Source organism: Acomys minous, assembly GCF_964271855.1.
Source record: "Acomys minous genome assembly, chromosome: 7".
Taxonomy (NCBI): domain Eukaryota; kingdom Metazoa; phylum Chordata; class Mammalia; order Rodentia; family Muridae; genus Acomys; species Acomys minous.
In genome coordinates, this window is record NC_140488.1 from 30,269,405 (window position 1) to 30,289,570 (window position 20,166).

At 36.5% G+C, this 20,166-nt stretch overlaps 1 protein-coding gene across 4 annotated transcripts in view; it reads left to right on the forward strand.

Moving 5' to 3' along the window:
• Window positions 1-20,166, forward strand: part of TENM1 (teneurin transmembrane protein 1) — an 839,058-nt gene that overhangs the window by 656,906 nt on the left and 161,986 nt on the right. For all 4 annotated transcript variants that reach the window (XM_084789577.1, XM_084789578.1, XM_084789576.1 and 1 more), the window contains 2 exons: window positions 940-963; window positions 2,722-2,868. In XM_084789577.1, the coding sequence (XP_084645703.1) occupies window positions 940-963; window positions 2,722-2,868 (171 nt within the window). The remainder of the gene's footprint in view (window positions 1-939; window positions 964-2,721; window positions 2,869-20,166) is intronic.

Sequence of the window (20,166 nt, forward strand, 5' to 3'; positions counted from 1 at the left end):
ACTAGGGAAATGGCTCTCAGTGTTCCATTAGATTTTCATAACTAGATAGAAATTATGCACCAACCAAAGCAAGAGTGATCTTTTGTTTCAGTAATTTTAGCATATTCTTTCTCATCTCCTAACTCCCTGAAAATCCTCTCACCTCTCTACTCACCCAGTTTCATGATATTTCTCTCTTAATAGAAAAACAAAACAAAACAAAAATATATATATAAGTAAAAGTACACACAAAAATATGACTTATGTTGGCCAACGACACCTAAACATGAGCCTGACTTGAGTAAGCTTTTTGATATACAATTCATTGTCAGATTTTTTTTCTCCTAGTAGACTGTGCTATGAATTTCATTTTTAGGTGATATTATTTTGTTATACTGGTTGGAATCTGTCAAAGCAATGCACAGTAAATACTATTAAACTACAGATACAGTAAGTCTTGTTCTATGACTGTGGAAGTAGTTAAGATTCATTAAAAAGATGGTGTGGGGTGATTCAGATGCAGCTTAAATAATTATATTGTGCACGAGAGTAAGTTTATTGCCTTCACATCAGATGATTTAAATATTATGATGATTACCGAAGGTGGTTGCTCCAGAACTCTCTTCAAAAGATATTCCTAATAAGAAGATATAGCTTGTGCTCTTTCATATGTCATTACTAAAATGTAAAAATGCAGTTCTTATACTTTTAGTGAAATATGACACTTTTAAGGAAGCCTAATAGAGTTTCTTGCAGAAAAGGCATTAATAACTTCCCCACATAAAATATTATTCACAAAATACACAGGCCAGTGTACTGAGTTCTGAACTGCATACATTTCAACAATTCATAGTTTGCTTTTCTCCTTCCAGGCTAAAAGACGGTAAGCCATTAGTATCTGTTGTATAGTTCTGATCTCTCAGAAATTTATTCTATCGTTCTTCCCCCTCCCCCTTTTAGCTCACTACTTAGATGCCGTTCGAGGTAAGACTTTTTTCTTAAGAGCAGAAATGTGCTTGTCAAAGAAATGTGCATGTGGGAGAATAAAGGTAGTATTTTAGTTTTAGTTGGTTGCTTGGTTAGTTTCTCTCTGGGTTTTACTTTGGGCAATTTTATTTCAATGTAATACTGTTATGTTTATACTAATGAGACTAGAAGATAACTTGTTTTTCTAACATCCAAGTCACAGTTGCTACAGTATAGAATGTACTGGCAACTATAGGGACTCTTTCTTTGTTCTTTTGTAAAACATTGTGGGGGAGGCTTGCACATAAACACATGTCTACAGACAATTATTAAGTAAACTAGGTTGAGGTAGACAGGTGAAGTATTCATCAAAAGAATATATTTCTCTGTCCGTATATAAATTTTTGTCTTTCTAAGTACTTTATCCTCTATCTCTCCAGGGATTTGCCTCTGACAGAGACAACAAGAATTTTCTGTCCCATGTGTAGTGTTTTTTATGTTCTAAATCACCTTGATTTTTTTTCTCCATTGAGTACTCATAAAAATAGAAGTAGAGAAATTCCTTTTTCAAGGCCATAAGCATCTGCTATTTTAAAGTTTTATTTCTTTAGAAAACCATTTAGAAAGAAGATGGGGTTATTTCTATGATATTCTAAAACATATTTTTATTTATCCTTCTGGACTTTTCTTTTGAATACACACATTAAAAAGAATGTTGACAGGACTACCTCTAATAAAATCTGGATCTGGTTTTGTATGACTATTGAGAAAATACTCAAGATGTATATTAATTATAATAATAAATATTTTTAACATTAATATTTATAGTATTATTATGTCCGTATATCTGTCACTGGTCACATAGAACATGCACAGTTTTCTTTGATAGAGCCTAACTCTGAATGACTGGTAGAAAGAGTAAGACACATTTTTAGGAGACACTAAAGAAAAAAAAAGCTGAATTCTAAAAATCATTATTATCTGTGTTTGTGCTTTATTAAAGCTGAAAGCTATTTAAAATCTATACTTTCTCTTGAGTACATTTTCCAGTTATTCTCTAGAATTCTGAAACCGTATGTATGACATCTTCTAATCTCATAACATTTTCTGAGTACTTAGTATTATTATTTTAATAAAAACAATAATATGCTGGCTTTTGCAAGAGATATAGCAGAAGTAAAACTCCCAGAGCTTAGCCCTCAGATCAACAATAATCTTGGAAATCTGAATAGATGAAAGTCAAGTGCAGCACATTTCTAAAGAATAAGCAAATACACAGTGGTATGCTCTGAAATGTAAGCCAACATACCTATGTCCTGAAGCACTAGATCACAAGAGGAAAATCATCACAAGCTAGAAGTTGTTGAAGAAAGTTTCTCTTCATAGAAACTGCTGTCTTTCTCCAACGTATTGGCCATAACTAGATACAGGATCATCTATCCAGTTTTGAAAGAGATGAGGAGATACGTTTTTCAAAAAGAAACAAAAAACATTTCTTGTCCCCACCACTGTTTTCTTCCTATCTGAGCCAGAGCTTGGGAATTGGGGTTAGCATTAATATCACTTAATTGGCTCTCTAAGGAGAAACACTGCAAAGGCAGGGATAACAAGGTCCCTGGGAAGGGGTTGCAAGTAAGCAAGCTCTCCTTGCATTTATTCAGCACCTCATCTGAAGAGAGCCCAGATGATTAAAGTCTTCCCTGTAGGCAGATACATCATTGTTGGCCAATGCCATTCTGATGATTCTGTGGTTGTTACCCTCTGCTTTCTTTGCAGACGGCTGTCCGGGGCTCTGCTTTGGAAATGGACGATGTACCCTGGATCAAAATGGTTGGCACTGTGTGTGTCAGGTTGGTTGGAGTGGAACAGGCTGCAACATTGTCATGGAAATGCTTTGTGGCGACAACTTGGACAATGATGGAGGTGAGTTATTTACAAAATGTTCATGTAAGAAAGCAATAGACATGCCTCTAGCACAGGAGTAATCAACCTAGCCAAGGGCAAAAAAAATAAGAATCTTGAGTATCAATACTTTTGAGGTGTATGGAGTTGTACTACTTTTAATTTCAGTAAAACTTTAATACCACTTATTGAAAATTGCTACGGCTGGGCAATACTTCTAAATGCTTTCCATGTGTTATATCCCTTTTAATTGTAACCCACAAATAGATACAGATATTGTTTCTCAAAAACTAGTAAAACATCATGTTCAGCTCTTAAATACAAAATTTATCAGAAATAGTGTATTGCCCTCTAAAAGTCATTAAGTGTTACTAAGAGGAACATAAGAGGGAGTTCTAAATAATCAACAACAAGAAAATTTCATTTTGTGTACATTGCAAAATAATTAGCATCTGATGACACCAGTGTAATAACTCAGTTTGACAAAACTTTTTTATACTTGTTAGGCTAGAAAACATGAATTTAAGAACAAAATCCTTTTCTAATCACAGTACCTTGAGTTAAATGAACTACATTATTAAATGGGAGTCTTATTTTCTGTATTTGTGAGACAATTACATTTGTTATAATGCCCATCCAAATAAAGAGCTTGAATCCATAAGAATACAGGTAGGGCTTAGGCATTCACCTGGTTGTAATGCTTAGTTTTGGAAGAAGATTGTTCAGTTGACAGAGCCCTCTCCTTCCAACGCTTAACATGCAAAGATATGGAATCCCTGAAGTAATCTCCCTAGCTGAACTAGCCTGCACTGATAAGCACTGGGTTGGGTGAAAGATTCTGCCTCAATAAATAAAATGGAGAATAATCACTGCAGACATCCAATGTCAGCTTCAGTCCTCCATACATGTGCATAAACACACACATATACATCCACATTCACATCCAAATATGGACACACACTCATACACACATGTACCAGCCGTATGTTGCAATGTGTACGCACACACACATGCACATCATTCATACACACACACACAAACACATGCAAAAGAAGTTTCTTCCTTTATATGTTATGTATAGGAAAACTAAAATAGAATTGATAACAAGCATTAAGTACATATTATATAGTTATAAATATTAAATAAGATAATTCAAGTGAATACAAGAAATGTAATGGAGGACGAGAGAGAGAGAGAGAGAGAGAGAGAGAGAGAGAGAGAGAGAGAGAGAGAGAGAGAGAATGAGAATGGGGAAGCATACCACATCTGAAAAATATTATTTCCTACCTATATAAATTGGAAATTTTTCAACTAACTGTTTGGCTGAGTTTTGTGGCTCTAAGATTCATCTTTAATTTCTTTGTCTTTATTATATACATGTTTTCTGGTATGCCTTCTCTTCACTCATATTTCTCTGTCCACTATTTAAGTCTCAATTCAAGCCACCTCTTTCAAAAGATCTCAGACTTCTGCCTCCTCAATTTCCCTGGTCTTTATAACATATACCATAAAATTCACACACTTAATTATATATCTTTCTGTTTTCTTCATATATGTCAGTCATGACACATGTGACATGGCTGTTTGCCAAATAAAATTGATAACAGTATTTCACTTGTATGCAGAATTTACTCTGAACCAGGCACTGGGCTGAGAATCTTATGTGAGATATCTAGTTTCACTTCTTTCATGTAGGAATCTCAATTGCTGATATTTACAAATTAAGAAAGTGAGTACAACCAACCAAGGACAATATGTGCAGTCATCATAAAACCCCTACCCAGACCTAGCTAAAGGACAGAATATTCTCCACAGTTAAGTGGAGACTGGGGACTGACTTCCACATGAACTCTGGTGCCCCTTATTTGGCCATGTCCCCTTGATGGGGAGGCCGATGGCTGGCACTCGGAGGAAGGATAGCAGACTACCAAGAAGAAACTTGATACCCTAGCATCATATTCAAGGGGAGGAGGTTCCCATCAGTCATAGTCATAGAGAAGAGGGATGGGGTGAAAACGGGAGGGAGGAAGGAATGGGAGGATGCACAGGATGTGATAGCAATTGAGATGTAATATGAATGATTTTATTTTTCAATAAAAAATATAAAAAGAGAAAATGGGCACAGAAAAATAAAGTTTATAAAGATTACATAGCAAGGAACTGAGAGGCTTGCATGTAAACCTGGGAGATCCACCTCATTGGTGTAATTGATAGAGATTTCCTATCTGATGTGTTGATTGAAAGGTTATATTCACAAAATATATTAACAACCTATGCATTTATAATTTCTGGTTCAATTAATGTCAAGGCAAAATAAGTTTCCTGGCTTTGTCGAGTAATAAAAATAATGGAATATTTAATTATCAAGCATCTTTATGGCTTCAAGGTCACATCAAGGCAGCCAAAAATGTTTAATGAATGGATCAATTAAACATGAATGAATTATTGGATTATCAATTCTCAATGCCTATGGACTATGTGGGTACAAAAAGACATAGAACATTTTACTGACTGTGCATTGACCTCTGAACATTCCTTAAAACTGTGTATCTATATGCAAATTGAAAATCAAAAGCTTGATAAGAGCTCTGCAAAGCTTATGATTGGCTCTTTAGGGAGTAGGGTTAGAAAGCTCCAAGAGAGTTTCAATTACCATTTTTCCTTTAGTGAGACTAAGATGATATTGATGACAAATATAGATTGGTCTCTACTTTAAGATAGAAAGATAGATAGAATAACCATTAAAAGTCTCATGGCTAGGATTTTAGGCCAATAATTATATTTCTACAATGTTTATATACTATCACAACGAATACATTAAATGTCCTTCATTTGGTGATCTGAGCCTTCCAGAACTTCAAAATGGCAGAGGTCATTTAGCTAACTATGATTAATGATTAGTATCTTTGTTTATATATGTGTATGCGTTTTAATTAAATCAAAGAGTGTCAATTAAACCTTTCTGGAAAAAAGTAATCCTAATTTTTAAAATGCAATTCTTGAGAAATCTTCCAATCAAAAACACATCACTTTCAAGCTGTTGCTTCAAGTAGCTGCTACCTGATTGCTACATATTACACCTGATACTTAAGACTGTTTGAGATTTTTCTTGCATCTTAATCACCACTGAATATTCATTAAAAGCACTGCTACATCCTGAAGCTTTGACTTGTTACACTCTGATCTCAATGCATTGTGACTCTTAGTAAGTAATTGGGGCTGCATTGAATATGTAGGTGACAGAGCTTTCCTGTAAGCTACCTAAGAGGTCCTTTAAGAGTGAAAGCTGAGAACAAATAACCTTTGGATTTTTTTTCCTAACATTCCAAAAAAAAAAAGTCTCTCATTCTAAGTACTAATTACTATAGAAGTCACAACTCTGTCAAATACTGTGACCACAGTTACCCCTTTAAGCACTTACCATCTGCAAAGCCTTATGCATGAAGGAGACGTAATGTCATGAAGACCACGTTTTGATTTGTTAGGCATATGTCTTGAAATGAATATATGATCACCAACTTTTACAAGGCCAAGGGAAAAAACTAAGCATTATGTTAACTGTGTCTGAATCCCTTAAACAAAAAGCTATCAACACTAAAGTCTATTTCAAACCATTCATAATAAAAAACAAAGTGGTGCTGATTTAAGAATACACAGATCACCTAAAGTCCCAATAGTATGTCCTCCCCTCTGTCCCACTTTTCTGGCAAGTGAAGGCTTTCATGGGACATGCCCCTTGTGCTAGTGTGCAGATATAAATGAATATATACCATTTGACTCTTTCTGCTTCTGAGTTAACTCACTCATAATCATTTCTAGTTCCATCCATTTGTCCACAAATTTCGGGAATTCCTTGTTTTTAATAGCTGAGTAGTATTCCATAGGGTAAATGTACCACAGTTTCTTTATCCATTCTTCTACTGAGGGACACTTAGGCTGTTTCCATGTTCTGGCTATTATGAATAAGGCCACTATGAACATGGGTGAGCATATGTCCCTATGGGACTCTAGGTGAGAGAAGCATGGGAGAATGGGGAAATAGAAGGATCCAGAGGATCCTAAAAATCTACAAGAAGAGCATTACAATAGGTGGATCTGGGCCCAGGGGTCCTGCTCAAACTATGGCACCAGCCAAGGACAATACAGGCAGTAAACTTCGAACCCATACCCAGATCTAGCCGATGGTCAGGACATTCTCCACAGTTGAGTGGAGAGTGGTGTCTGACTTTCACAAGAACTCTGGTGCCCCATATTTGATCACGTCCCCTGGATGAGGAGACCTGGTGGCACTCAGAGGAAGGATAAGCAGGCTACCAAGAAGAGACTTGATACCCTATGAGCATTTGCCAGGGAAGGAGGTCCCCCTCAGTCACAGTCATAGGGGAGGGAAGTAGGGGGAAAGTGGGAGGGAGGGAGGAATGGGAGGATACAAGGAATGGGATAACAATTTAGATGTAATATGAATAATAAAATATTTTTAAAAGAATATACAGATCAACACAACCAAATAAAAGCCCTGGAACATGCCCAAGCCCAAATTTAAATTTATTATATCATTAAGTCAGCATCAAAAAAGTCAGTGTGAAGAAGCTGAAGAATATAACTTAGTAAAGTGTTTGCCTAACAAGCATGATGACCTGAGTCCAGTCTCTGTACCCATGCAGAAGTGGAAAACCTAGTATGGTAACATGAACCTGGAATCTCAGTGCTAGGAAAAAGGAGAATGTAAGATCCCTAGAACTTGCTAGAGAGCCAGCCTAGCCAAATTTCCCCGTGAATTCCAGGTTAAGTGACAGATTCAGTCTCAAAGAAGGAGGAGGAGGAGGGAAGGAGGAGGAAGAAAAGACCAGCAAAATGGCTCAGCGCTCAACACATAAAGGTCCTTGCCACACAAGCCTATGGACCTGAGTTCAATCCCCAAATCACCAGAACACTAACAGTGTAGCATGCATGTCCTCACACATACATCATATGTGTACAAGCATGCTCAAATTTATAGGAATGTGCATACTCACATATATTAAAAAGTAACAAATACAGTTTAAATGCTATAGAGAGCAATTGAGGAAGACAGACAATGTCAACTTGTGGACTCCACAAACATGCACATTCATATATATATACACAAACATATGAATACATGCAAACACATATATACCACATATACCAACCCAAAAACTGTCAATGGGAGAAATAAGCATTATAAAGTATATGGTGTTGGGAAAATTATTAAAAAACAAATGTAGATTTTCAACTTATACTATGTTCCTAAAGAACAAGAAAAATAAATATACCCCGCCTGGATTAATGAATTAAATGCAAAAGAAAATACAAATTACAAGTCTTATAATGGAAAGAAATTCTTTACTGTAAAAACAATAAGAGAACTTACAATGGGCAAGAAAGTAATAAGTCTAATAGTAAAAATGTAAACCGTTTTATAAAACTTGGCAAATTTAAACATCTAATATATATATATATGGAAATATCAAATTTTTACTGTCTACACAATAGCCATGTGCATTTCAACATGATAAAAATTGAGCTTTTTAAAGTCCCACTGGTCACATCTCAAATGTGCAATAGCCACATAGGGCTACTCAGTGGACAACACAAAACTAGAGACTCCTAGTTTTGAATAAAGTTTAATTGGTTAGCTCAGATTCACATGTCATATTATCAAATGTCTACCTTTCAGTAAAAAGTTCCACACTGAGTCCCCAGGTTTTCATCAATTCATTACTGCCTTTCTTCAAGTTTTTTGCTTAGCATCAGAAAGGAAATGATAAACAAGATAAGTTACTGCTTCTGCGAAGCTTGTGGTCCAGCAAAAGAAACAGCCACTAAACAAAGCTCCTTACAAATGGCTCTGTATTTTAAAATTGTGAGAGTGTACTAAAAACTTGAGGGTAGATAAATCTACATGGAGGTGATAATTTAATCTAGCAGATAAGAAAGGCCTCACATGGTTCCAGGGAAGAATGTTCAAAGCAAAAAATTGTGAGGTGAACATGTCCAACACTGAGCTTTTGTGGAAGGTGGAATGAAGCTACAATTTCTGGAACACAAGAATTTGGTGATATAGCACTATTTAAAAGTGGACAAGGACCAGATCACACATAACATTATGTGTTTTGTAGGATTTTCAGTCAAATATTGAAGATTTCATTTTATTCACTCTACTTATAAAGGAAGGAAAATGATATCTGGTAATGTAAAAAGATTATGGCAGAATATTAAAAATGTAGAATATGAATGTGTAATCGCAATGACCCCTTTCCTCTCATCTTTTAAATATTTCTCCATACAAGCTTCTCTGTGTGGAAAATGTTCTAGTGGTCTATGTCCATTTTTGTTGACAAATTCAGTAACTTATTGGCCTAAAAGTGGTGAACAATATAGGAGAAAGAAACTCATGTGTGGCAGGAATTGTTCTTCATAATGTCACCATTGATTAAAAAGAGTGCCTATTAGCAAGGTTTATAGTCATGTTTCTAGACCTAGAACATAACACCATGGATGAGTTATGAACACAGATAAGCTATGGATCAATGAACCTCACCTTTTGAATATCACCAGCATGCTGCAGTGTTTAGTAAACAGGAAAATAAGACAAGGAGCAATGAATTACTAGCATTTGCTCTATTTAAGGGCCTCCTATTTAATTTGAAAAGTTGGCTGGGGACAAAAGATGCAACACTAGAAAACATATTCCTAATTATTCTTTTCTGACTATACCCTCCACTTTTCCAAAGAACTAGTTAATTAAATGATCAATGTGATCAATGTGATCAAATGTGAGAGCCTAGACACCCTGTGCTTCCAGATGAAATTAAAAGGAGGAAAATATAAACCCTAACTGTAAAACCAGTTCTATGGCTCAATCTGACCTACCATGCAGTAAGGCTGCTACTTTATAGCCATATATGTAGTTTTCAATGTTGAAAATGAATATTGCTTGAAATAAAATAATTTAATGAAGGTAATGTGTGAAAATCCATCTACATATATTTAGATGCATGAACTGAGCTTTTGTTAATTTCTGCTAAATTTACAATAGTCCTAGAGATAGGACTTGTGAGTACTGACTTGTATTCTGTTCTATAACCACGAAAAAAGTTAAACTTTAATCCAGCCTCTCTGCAAATGATAACTATATAATTCAATGAATGAAAAGTTTGCCATATTAATGTAGTGTCTACCCATTCTGAGTCACATGAGGGCTGAATATTTTAAACTTCTAATGTAAAACATTGGTTCACAGGCATAACTCTCTGTCCTTAGATATCCTATAGTCTCTGCAGTCCACAACTTGGCATGGTAGTACTAACATTTACTAGATATTGATTACTAGATATAAGCTAGACACTGTGTATTCTTCATGATTATCTTTCCAACTTTTCGTTTGTTTGTTTGTTTCAAGACAAAGTTTCTCTGTGTAGCGTTGGCTGGGCTGTACTCACTTTTTAGACCATGCTGGCCTCAAACTCACAAAAGTCTACCAGCCTCTGCCTCCTTAGTGCTGGGATTACAGGTGTGTACCACCACACCCAACTTATCTTTGTAATTTTTAAGATCTGCCATGTTGTTAGAGATTTTAAGTGCATAATACCATATTATGGTATACATGAGACTGTTATTCATTTTTAACTTTATAACATTGAATGAATGACTCCATATAGTGCCATCCCTCATATTCTGGAAAATTTTGTTATATTATTTACTTCTATATGTTTAATTACATTCCACATAGAAGATGAATTATGGTGTATTTTTCCTTCTTTCTTACTAACTTCAGTATAGTATCCTCCAGTCTATGTTAATATTAGTCCAAAAGCATCCAATGTTGTCTTAATAATCATTATAGCATATGAACCTTGCAACTCCTTATGGTAGGCATTGTTGCCTACAATTTATAAGTGAGAAAACTTAGAATCCAGGGATAGAACTACTTTGTCCAGAATCAAACATATTATAGATGCCAAGGTAAACTTTGCAACCAAAGTTGTTTGAGTTTTTTATCCTACTTGATTGATGTGCTCCAAATACCTATATATAATCAGAGGCCTAGAAATCCTACAGCCTATATCAATTCTAGTAATATTCACTGCTTAGATGGTGATATTATATTAAAATTTCTAGCTTGGCATGTAGTCCATGCCTATAATCCCAGCACTCAGGGAGGCAGAAGAAGGCAGATCTCTGTGAGGTCAAGCCCAGCCTGATCTACAAAACAAGTCCAATACTGCCAAATCTACACAGTGACACCTTGTCTCGAAAAAAAATCTAAACAGAAGACTGTATGTTAATATGACTCCTACATAACTATGGGATCACGTTTAGCCTCTTTTCCTCTATTTGTAAGTGAGCCTGAGAATATCTATGTAAAAAGCACATGTTAACTGAGATGATATATTTGGAAGTGCTTAATAGTTAGGAAGTATTAACTAGTTCATGCAAAGTTGAAAGTTCTTTGGAATACACTAACAAAACTTACTGTCCATTCCTATCCAGACAATGGTATGGGTATTAGGAGTAAGTTCATTAGAGGTTTAAGCCAACATGACTTTCTCCTATTTTGTTCATATCTCCTTTTCTGTTGACTTTTACAATCAAAGGCAAACATTTACTAGTGATAACTTCATTACACAGAAATTAACTGTATCCATGCTATTTATCAGTATGAATTGAGTCAACTGGAATAGACCCAAACTGGTTGGCAAATCTAGGACCAATGAACATCATGTTTAGTCTTCCAAGGCAGTGTAACCTCCCTCTTTTGTTCTCTTTTATTTTTATTCCCTTAAAGAAAACAGCCTCTGAAAATAAAATCAGCTAACATATTATATGTTCATATCTGACACCCTGACCATGGTTGTCAGTAGGGGGCCACAGCTTCCAATTCAGAACAATAAAAGAACTGTTAATAGCCAAGAAAAAATTACACACATCCAGTGTGACTGTCATTTGCACTTCTTTGTAACAGTCTAGACATACTGTTTAGGGTGTTATACAATGTGATAATTGGTAAGTAGATCTTTGCCCATGTGCTGGGTTTGCCTGCAAATTATAATTTAGGGTTGCATGCCATTGTTGGTCTAATTTCCTGCTACCTTTCTAAATTCAACAGTGCCTTGCTATTTTTTTTTTTTTTGAGAAAAGTAAATCTCATAGGGTCAGCGCTACATATTATAGACATTACTAAATATAAGAGATTACCTGGAATTCCATGTCACATAACTAGAGGAGAATGTGGTTCCCAATTTTCTTGCATTTTTTATTAACTAGTTAATTTTACATCCCAATTGCAGTTTCCCCTCCCTCTCACCTCACCTCCCTGCCATCCTCCTGTCCTCCCTTTCTCCTCAGAAAAGGCTCAGAAAAAGAAAAGCCTCCCATGGATATCAAGTTGTAGTAGGACTAAGCACATTTTCTCTTATCGTGGCTAGGCAAGACATCTCAGTTAGTGGAAAGGGATCCCAAGGCAGGCAAAAAAGTTGGGTACAGCTCCTGCTCCTGCTGTTAGGATTCCCACATGAAAGCTGAGCTGCAGCATTCATACACCGGTACATACGTTCAGAGTACCTAGGTCTATCCCATGTATGCTCGCTGTTTGGTATGTTTTCTTGTGGTGTCCTTGACCCCTCTGGCTATGTCTCATCTTCATCTCCCCTCATCCACAGAATTCTCCACACTCTGCCTAATGTTTGGCTGTGGGTCTCTGCGTCTGTTTCCACCAGTTGCTGGGTGAAACCTCTCAGATGACAGTTATACTGGAAACCTGTCTGCAAGGATAGCAGAATATCATTAATAGTGTCATGAATGGGCTCTCTCTCATGGCATAGATCTCAAGCTGGACCAGTCATTAGTTAGCCACTCCCTCAATTTCTGGTCTATTTTTTCCCCTGCACATCTTATTGGCAGGAGAAACTGTGAATCTAAGGTGTTGTGGCTGGATTGGTGTCCCAGTCTTTCCATTGGAAGTTTTTTTCTGGTTGTAGAAACTGGCCACTTCGGGCGCTGTATCTTCCATTGCTAGAAGTATTAGCTGGCAGGGCCCCCTGGCTCCAGGTCTGCCAGCATTGATGGTCGCCATGTGGAACCTTCTGGTTCCTTCCATCCCCCATTCATCCATATCACTCTCACCCAGAGTCCAGCAGCAAGTCCCATCATCTGTCCTGATCCCCCGTTGGATGGAGTCTCTCAGAGGACATCTATAATGTCCCATTTATTAATCGGTGATCGTAGTGCCTGAGCTGTTGGTGTTCTGTTCAGAAGGTTGTCCCTTGTACTAATGAGCTCAAAGTTACTCCCGACTTTCTCTTCTAATCGATTTTTTGTATTCAGTTTCATGCTGAGGTATTTGATCCGCTTGGGCTTGAGTTTTGTGCAGGATGATAAATATGGATCTATTTGCATTCTTCTACATTCAGACATCCAGTGAGGCCAGCACCATTTGTTGAAGATGCGATCTTTTTTTTTTATTGGATGGATTTGGCATCTTTGCCAAAAATCAAGTGTCCATAAGGTGTGTGGGAATTTTTCTGGGTCTTCGATTCGATTTCATTGATCCACCAGTATGTTTTCATGTGAATACCATGCAGTTTTTGTTACTGTTGCTCTGTAATACACCTCGAAATGAGAAATAATGATAGCTCCAGAAGTTCTTTTCTTGTACAGGACTGTTTTCACTATCCTGATTTTTTTATTTTTCCATATGAAGTTGAGAGTTGCTCTTTCCAGGTCTGTAAAGAATTGTGTTGGCATTTTGATGGAAATTGTATTGAATATGTAGATTGCTTTTGGTAAGATGGCCATTTTTACTATGTTAATCCTGCTGGTCCAAGAGCATGGTAGATATTCCCTTCTTCTGATATTTTCTTCAATTTCTTTCTTTGGAGGCTTGAAATTCTTGTCATAGAGATCATTCACTTGTTTAACTATAAAATATTAAAATATAAAATATTCTTGTGTAACTATAGTGAAGGATGTTGTACCTCTAATTTATTTCTTGCCCTATTTATTATTTGTATACAGGAGGGCTATTTTTGGAGTAAATTTTGTATCTAGCCACTTTTGCTGAAGGTGTTTATCAACTACAGTAGTTCCCTAGTAGAATTTTGGGCATCATTTATATATACTATCATATCATTTATGAATAGAGCTATTTTGGCTTATTCCTTTCAAATTTCTATACCATTGATCTCCTTTAGTTGTATTATTGCTCTAGCTAAGTCCTCAAGTCCTATGTTGAATAGATATGGAGAGAATGGGCAGCTTTGTCTCATCCCTGATTTTAATGGAGTTGCTTTTAAGTTTCTTTCCATTTAATTTGATGTTGTCTACTGGCTTGCTGTATACTGCCTTTATTGTGTTTAGGTATGTGCGTTGTAACCCAGTTCTCTCCAAAACTTTTATCATGAAGAAGTTTTGGAATTTCTCAAAGGCTTTTTCAGCATCTAATGAAATGATCATGTGATTTTTTTTCTTTCAGTTACTTTATATAGCGGATTACATTGATATATTTTCATATATTGAACCCTCCCTGCATCCTTGAGATGAAGCCTACTTGGTGTTGGTAGATGATATTTTTGATGTGTCATTGGATTTTGTTTTAGAGTTTTTGAGTATTTTTGCATCAATGTTCATGAGTAAAATTTGCATGAAATTCTCTTTCTTGAGTCTGTGTGATTTAGTTATCAGGTTGATGGTGCCCTCAAAGAATACATTTGGTAATGATCTTTCTGTTTCTAGTTTGTAGAATAGCTTGAAGGGTATTTGTATTAGCTCTTCTTTGAAGGTCTGGTAGAATTCTGCACTGAAACCATCTGTCCTTGAGCTTTGAGGGTTTTTTTGTTTTTGTTTTTGTTTGTTTGTTTGTTTGTTTGGGAGAATTTTAATTACTATTTCTATTTCCTTAAGGATTATAGGACTGTTTAAACTGTTTGCCTGATCTTGATTTAACTTAGGTAAGTGGAATCTATCTAGAAATTCATCCAATTAATTTAGATTTTCCAATTTTGTGGAGTATATAATTTTGAAATAAGACCTAATGATTCTTTGGATTTCCTCAGTGTCTGTTATACTCCTTTTCATTTCTGATTTTTTTAATTTGGATACTGTCTCTCTGCCTTTTCCTTAGTTTGGCTAAGGGTTTGTGTAATTTGTTTATTTTCTCAACGAACCAACTTGGTGTTGTTGATCGCTTGTATTGTTATCTTTCCTTCTAATTTATTGATCTCAGCCCTGAGTTTGATTATTTCCTGTCATGTACTCATTTGGGTATGTTTGCTTCTTTTTGTTCTAGAGTTTTCAGGCGTGCTGTTAAGCTGCTAGTATGTGATCTCTCCAGTTTCTTAATGAAGGCACCTAGCACTATGAACTTTTGTTTTAGCACTGCTTTCATTGTGTCCCATAAGTTTGAGTATGTTATTTTCATTGAATTCTACAGTCTTCAATTTCTTTATTTCTTCTTTGATTCAGTAATCATTGAGTAGGGAGTTGTTCAGTTTCCATGCATTTGTAGGTTTTCTGTTGTTACTGTTGTTGATGTCCAGGTTTTAATCCAGTGTTCTGATAAGACACAGGGGTAATTTCAATTTTCTTATATCTGTTGAGATTTGTTTTGTGTCCAATTTTGGAGAAAAATCTGTGAGGTGCTGAGACAGTATAGACTTTTATGTTTGGGGGAAATGTTCTGTAGATATCTGTTAGGTCTATTTGATTCATAACATCTGTCATTACTTCTCCATTTAGTTTCTGTCTTGATGATCTGTCCATTTGTGAGAGTAGGGTGTAGAAGGCTCCCCCTATTAATGTGTGAGGTTTAAGCTTTAGTAATACTTCTTTTATGAATGTGGATGCCCTTGCATTTAGGGCATAGATATTCAGAACTGAGGTATCTTCTTGATGTTTTTTCCCCCTGTGATTAGTATGAACTGACCTTCCCCATCTCTTTCAATTATTTTTGTTGAAAGTCTATTTTATTAGATATTTGAATGGCTACTTCATCTTACCTTTAGGGCAAATTTTTTGGAAATCTTTTCCAGCCCATTACTCTGAGTTAATGTCTGTCTTTATTGTTGAGGTGTGTTTCTTGTATTCAGCAGAATGATGGATTCTGTTTTTTGCATGCATTCTGTTAGCCTGTGTCTTTTTATTGGGGAATTTGGTCCATTGATATTGAGAGGTATTAATGACCAGTGGTTGTTAGTTCCTGTTATTTGAAGTTGGTGATGGCAGTGTGTGTGTGTGTGTGTGTGTGTGTGTGTGTGTGTGTGTGTGTGTGTGTGTTCTTTCTTTTGGTTTTGCTGGCCTTGAATTATTTCCTACATTTTCTTGGATGTATTTAATCTCCTTGAATTGGAATTTTCTAGTTTCTTCTGTTGGGCTGGATTTGTGGATAGATATTATTTAAATTTGGTTTTGTCATGGAATAACTTGTTTTCTTCCTCTATAGTTATTGAAAGTTTTCTGGATATAGAATTCTGGACTGGTATCTGTGGTCTCAGGCCCTTTTTCCTTTTAGAGTCTCTGTTGAGAAGCTGAGTGAAATTAGCCTTTTTCTCTTGAAGCTTTTAATATTGTTTTTTGTTCTATATAAATAAGTTTTTATTATTATGTGGCAGGAGAGTTTTCTTTTATGGTTTAATCTATTTGGCATTCTGTAAGCATCCTGTACATTTATAGGCATCTCTTTCTTTAGGTTAGGGAAATTTCCTACTATGATTTTTGTTGAAAATATTTTCCGGACCTTTGAGCTATGAAACTTCTTCTTCTACTACTCCTATTCTTCTTAGGTTTGGTCTTTTCATGGTATCTCAGATATCTTGGATGTTTTGTGTCAGGAACTTTTTAGTTTTAACATTTTCTTTGACTGATGTATCAATGTCTTTTATTGTATCTTTTACATCCAAGATTCTCTTCCATTTCTTTTATTCTGTTGGCGATGCTTGCATCTGTGGTTCCTGTTCTCTTACCTAGGTTTTCCATCTCCAGGATTCCCCCTGTTTGTGTTTTCTTTATTTCCTTATTTCCATTTTCAAGTCTTAGACAGTTTTATTCCTTTCCTTTACCTGTTTCATTGTATTTTCCTGTATTTACTTAAAGGATTTATTCCTTTCTTCTCTAAAGGCCTCTATCATCTTCATAAGATTTGATTTAAGGTCATTTTATTGTCCTACAACTGTGTTATGATATCCTTGTTGTAATAGGATAACTGGGTTCTGGTGGTGCCATATTGCTCTAGCCATTGTTTATGTTTTTACACTGGCCTTTAGGCATCTGAGTTTTGCAGTTATTATAGGTTTAGATGCTGATTAATGAGTTTGTGATTGTTGGGTGGATGTTTTTCCTTGGTTTCTGTTTCCTCTTTGTCTGCTGGCCTGCATAGCCTGGAGTCCTGGTGACTAGCTACTCTTTAGGTCCAGAAGGGTGTCTCCTCTGGTTTTGGTTACTTTGTTTCCTTCTGTCTGTCTTTCTTTCTTTGTTGTTTTGTGGCCTATGTGACCTCTGGGGTTTTGGTGCTACCCTTGCCTCTGGGGCCCTAATACCAGCATGACCTGGTGTACTGGGAAGCCTCAGAAAACAAGGTCAGATTGTGGGCTTGAAAATGGAGTCCAGGGGTTGGGGTTCAATTTAAGGGTGATGGGTGTGTTTTAGGGGATTATAGCAGCCAAGGTCTTAGGACAGGTTCTTACCTGTTTGTTCCTGGTGAGTGCAGGCCTCCAGGTATGCAGGCAGATTGGGAGGGGGGGGGCAGCAGGAAATGGAGTGCAGGGTGTAGGACACATTTTACAGCTACTGGGGGTGTTTTCAGGGAAGTTGATCAGTAGGGCTTGAAGCAGGGAGGGGCTTAGCTGAGGTCCCTGTTGCTGGCTGATTTCAGGGAGAGGAGGCAGATTTGTGGGGAGGGAAATGGAGTACAAGGTATGAGGTCCAGTTTATGGCTGTTGGCTGGAAGGGGGTTGGGCAGAGAAGGGCTTACTTACCTGGCATCCCTGGTGCCACTAGGCCTCCAGGAAAGCAGGCAGAGTTGTGTGGCAGGAAATGGAGTATAGGGTTTGGGGTGCAGTTTACTGTTGCTGGATATGCTCTCAGGCAAGTTGGTAGGCAGGGGCTTGGGGGAGGGGCTTACCTGGGGTCTCTGGGAAAGCAGGCAGAGTTATGGGGTGGGAAATGAAGTACAGTGTATGTGACAAAGTTTACTGCTGTTGGAGGTGCTTTCAGGGGGGTTGGTGGGCAATTTTGAATTAGTTCAAGGTTTAATTTCAGAATTCTATTTTGAAGATTACTATGATATTAATATTTATTTAAACTTTATTTCCCATAATCGGTTGGTATGGTAGATAGAATGATAGAATGAGGCCTGTCAATGCCCATAAACATTTGTTAATGTTTATGAAGTATGACATTAGGTGCTTCTGTGTACATTATACCAATAATTTAAAATCTGTATTGAATAAAAATGTAAGATAAAGAAAAGTTTGCATTTGACACTCATTTTTTATTGTTTTGAGTGTGGGGGGCACCAATAGTAAACATTAGAAAAACTCTGTTAATCCATCTGATATTTTTGCCAACTTTTCTATACATTCAGATATTTAATTAACTTGGATAGCAGAAGAGTAAAGAGATAATGTGCTAATAAGAGACTGAGAACATCTTATCAGAAGAAGATGTGGTAATGTCATCTAAAATCCAGGGAATGTCTGCTAATTTATTTTGCTAAACGATGAAAGAAGGGGTATTTGTTTTGAAACAAAGCCACATGTAAAAGTTAATCATAAAGAAAAAAAGGTTTTCATGGAGAAACAAAAAGAAAGCACAGGCAAAGATCAACGAAACAGGAGAAACAAGAAAAACAGTAGACTCCATTTTAAATCCAAGCACTGTCTATGATATAGGAAATTTGAAAAGACCACATTTAGGGAAAAATTATCTTCCTAGATGCCCCAAGACTACTTTTCCAAATGCCTACTCTCTCAGTGTTGCTCGCTTTCATTGCCCCCAGCTATGGTACATCTTCATGTAGTTCAACTGGAGCAACCAAGTGAGGGAGAGGGAGCAAGCAATACTGCTGCCGGAAATCAGTGCCTGTAACTTGTATCATCAGTCTTAAGGAGCCACTGATTCACCTGAGCCTCTCTATTCCACTGCAAGCTAAGATTAGCATCTTTATATTTACTCTTGTTAAACAACTGAATTAGAGCCACTTGCCTGCTCTAAGGACCTTGGAAAGACTAAATTTTTTTCTTATTGGATATGGAGTGAAGTGTCCATATGCTCAGTTAATCACTCCAACCACTTCTTTTTCTTTGCATAGAACTCTCTTACAGCTCTTCTCACATTTCGTTGGTATAAGAGTCAGCTGTTTAAACACCTGTTTTATCCTACTAAATCCAGAAGCCCTAAGGGAAAAGGGGGTCGTTTGCTTTCATCACCTCTCCAAGCAACTAGCAACACATTTTCTACCTATTACATTCTAAATAGTCAGCCCTCCCATCCATAGGTCTTGTATTCTTCATCGCTCCTTTTCCAAAGAGTGAAACTTTTGTATGGCTCCTTTTTCCTTCATACTGTTAATCACGATATTCATCAGAGAAATAACAATTCTTTTGGGGGGGCCAAATTCAAAGCAAGCTTTTATTGAATATTAAATATTGACCAAGAGATGGACTTTGGTCAAGACCATTCCCAAGAATTTCCCAGGTGAGAAAGGCCCTCAAGCTTCCTGTTGCAGGGACTTATAAAGACAAATCTATAGGCCACTGTAGGCTTAGAAAGTGACTCATTACAATGACAGATACTAGGCTTAGCAATGACTGCATAAATTCTCATTACTTCTATAAATTCACAAAATAAAATAAAAGAATCATCTGCTACTAAGCATGTACAATCTTGGAACAAGGAGAAATTCTGATTCACTTGGTAGAATTCAGATATATGAGTACTTAATAAGTCCCACAGTTAATTGGTTTCACATTTGAAAATCACTGTCCTATATACTTTTTCACCATGGAAATATCAACCTGTATTTTGAGAATTGTCTGTAGACAACCACATTAAAAGGATTTTTAAAGTTCAAGTGAAATCAGGTTTTCAAGTACTAGTTAATTGTATATTCAGAGTAGATGGACTAGGGGTAAGAACATTTAAAAAGGCAAAAATACTTAACCACTCTGACTCAGTGTTCTCATTGACGATAGAAAGATATAATGAGATACATCTAACAGAATGCTTTAACCAGGAGCTATATTGTAGCTATATAACCTGTAGTCTCCAGCTAGCAAATGCTAGAGAATTCCAAATAGGAAGAAA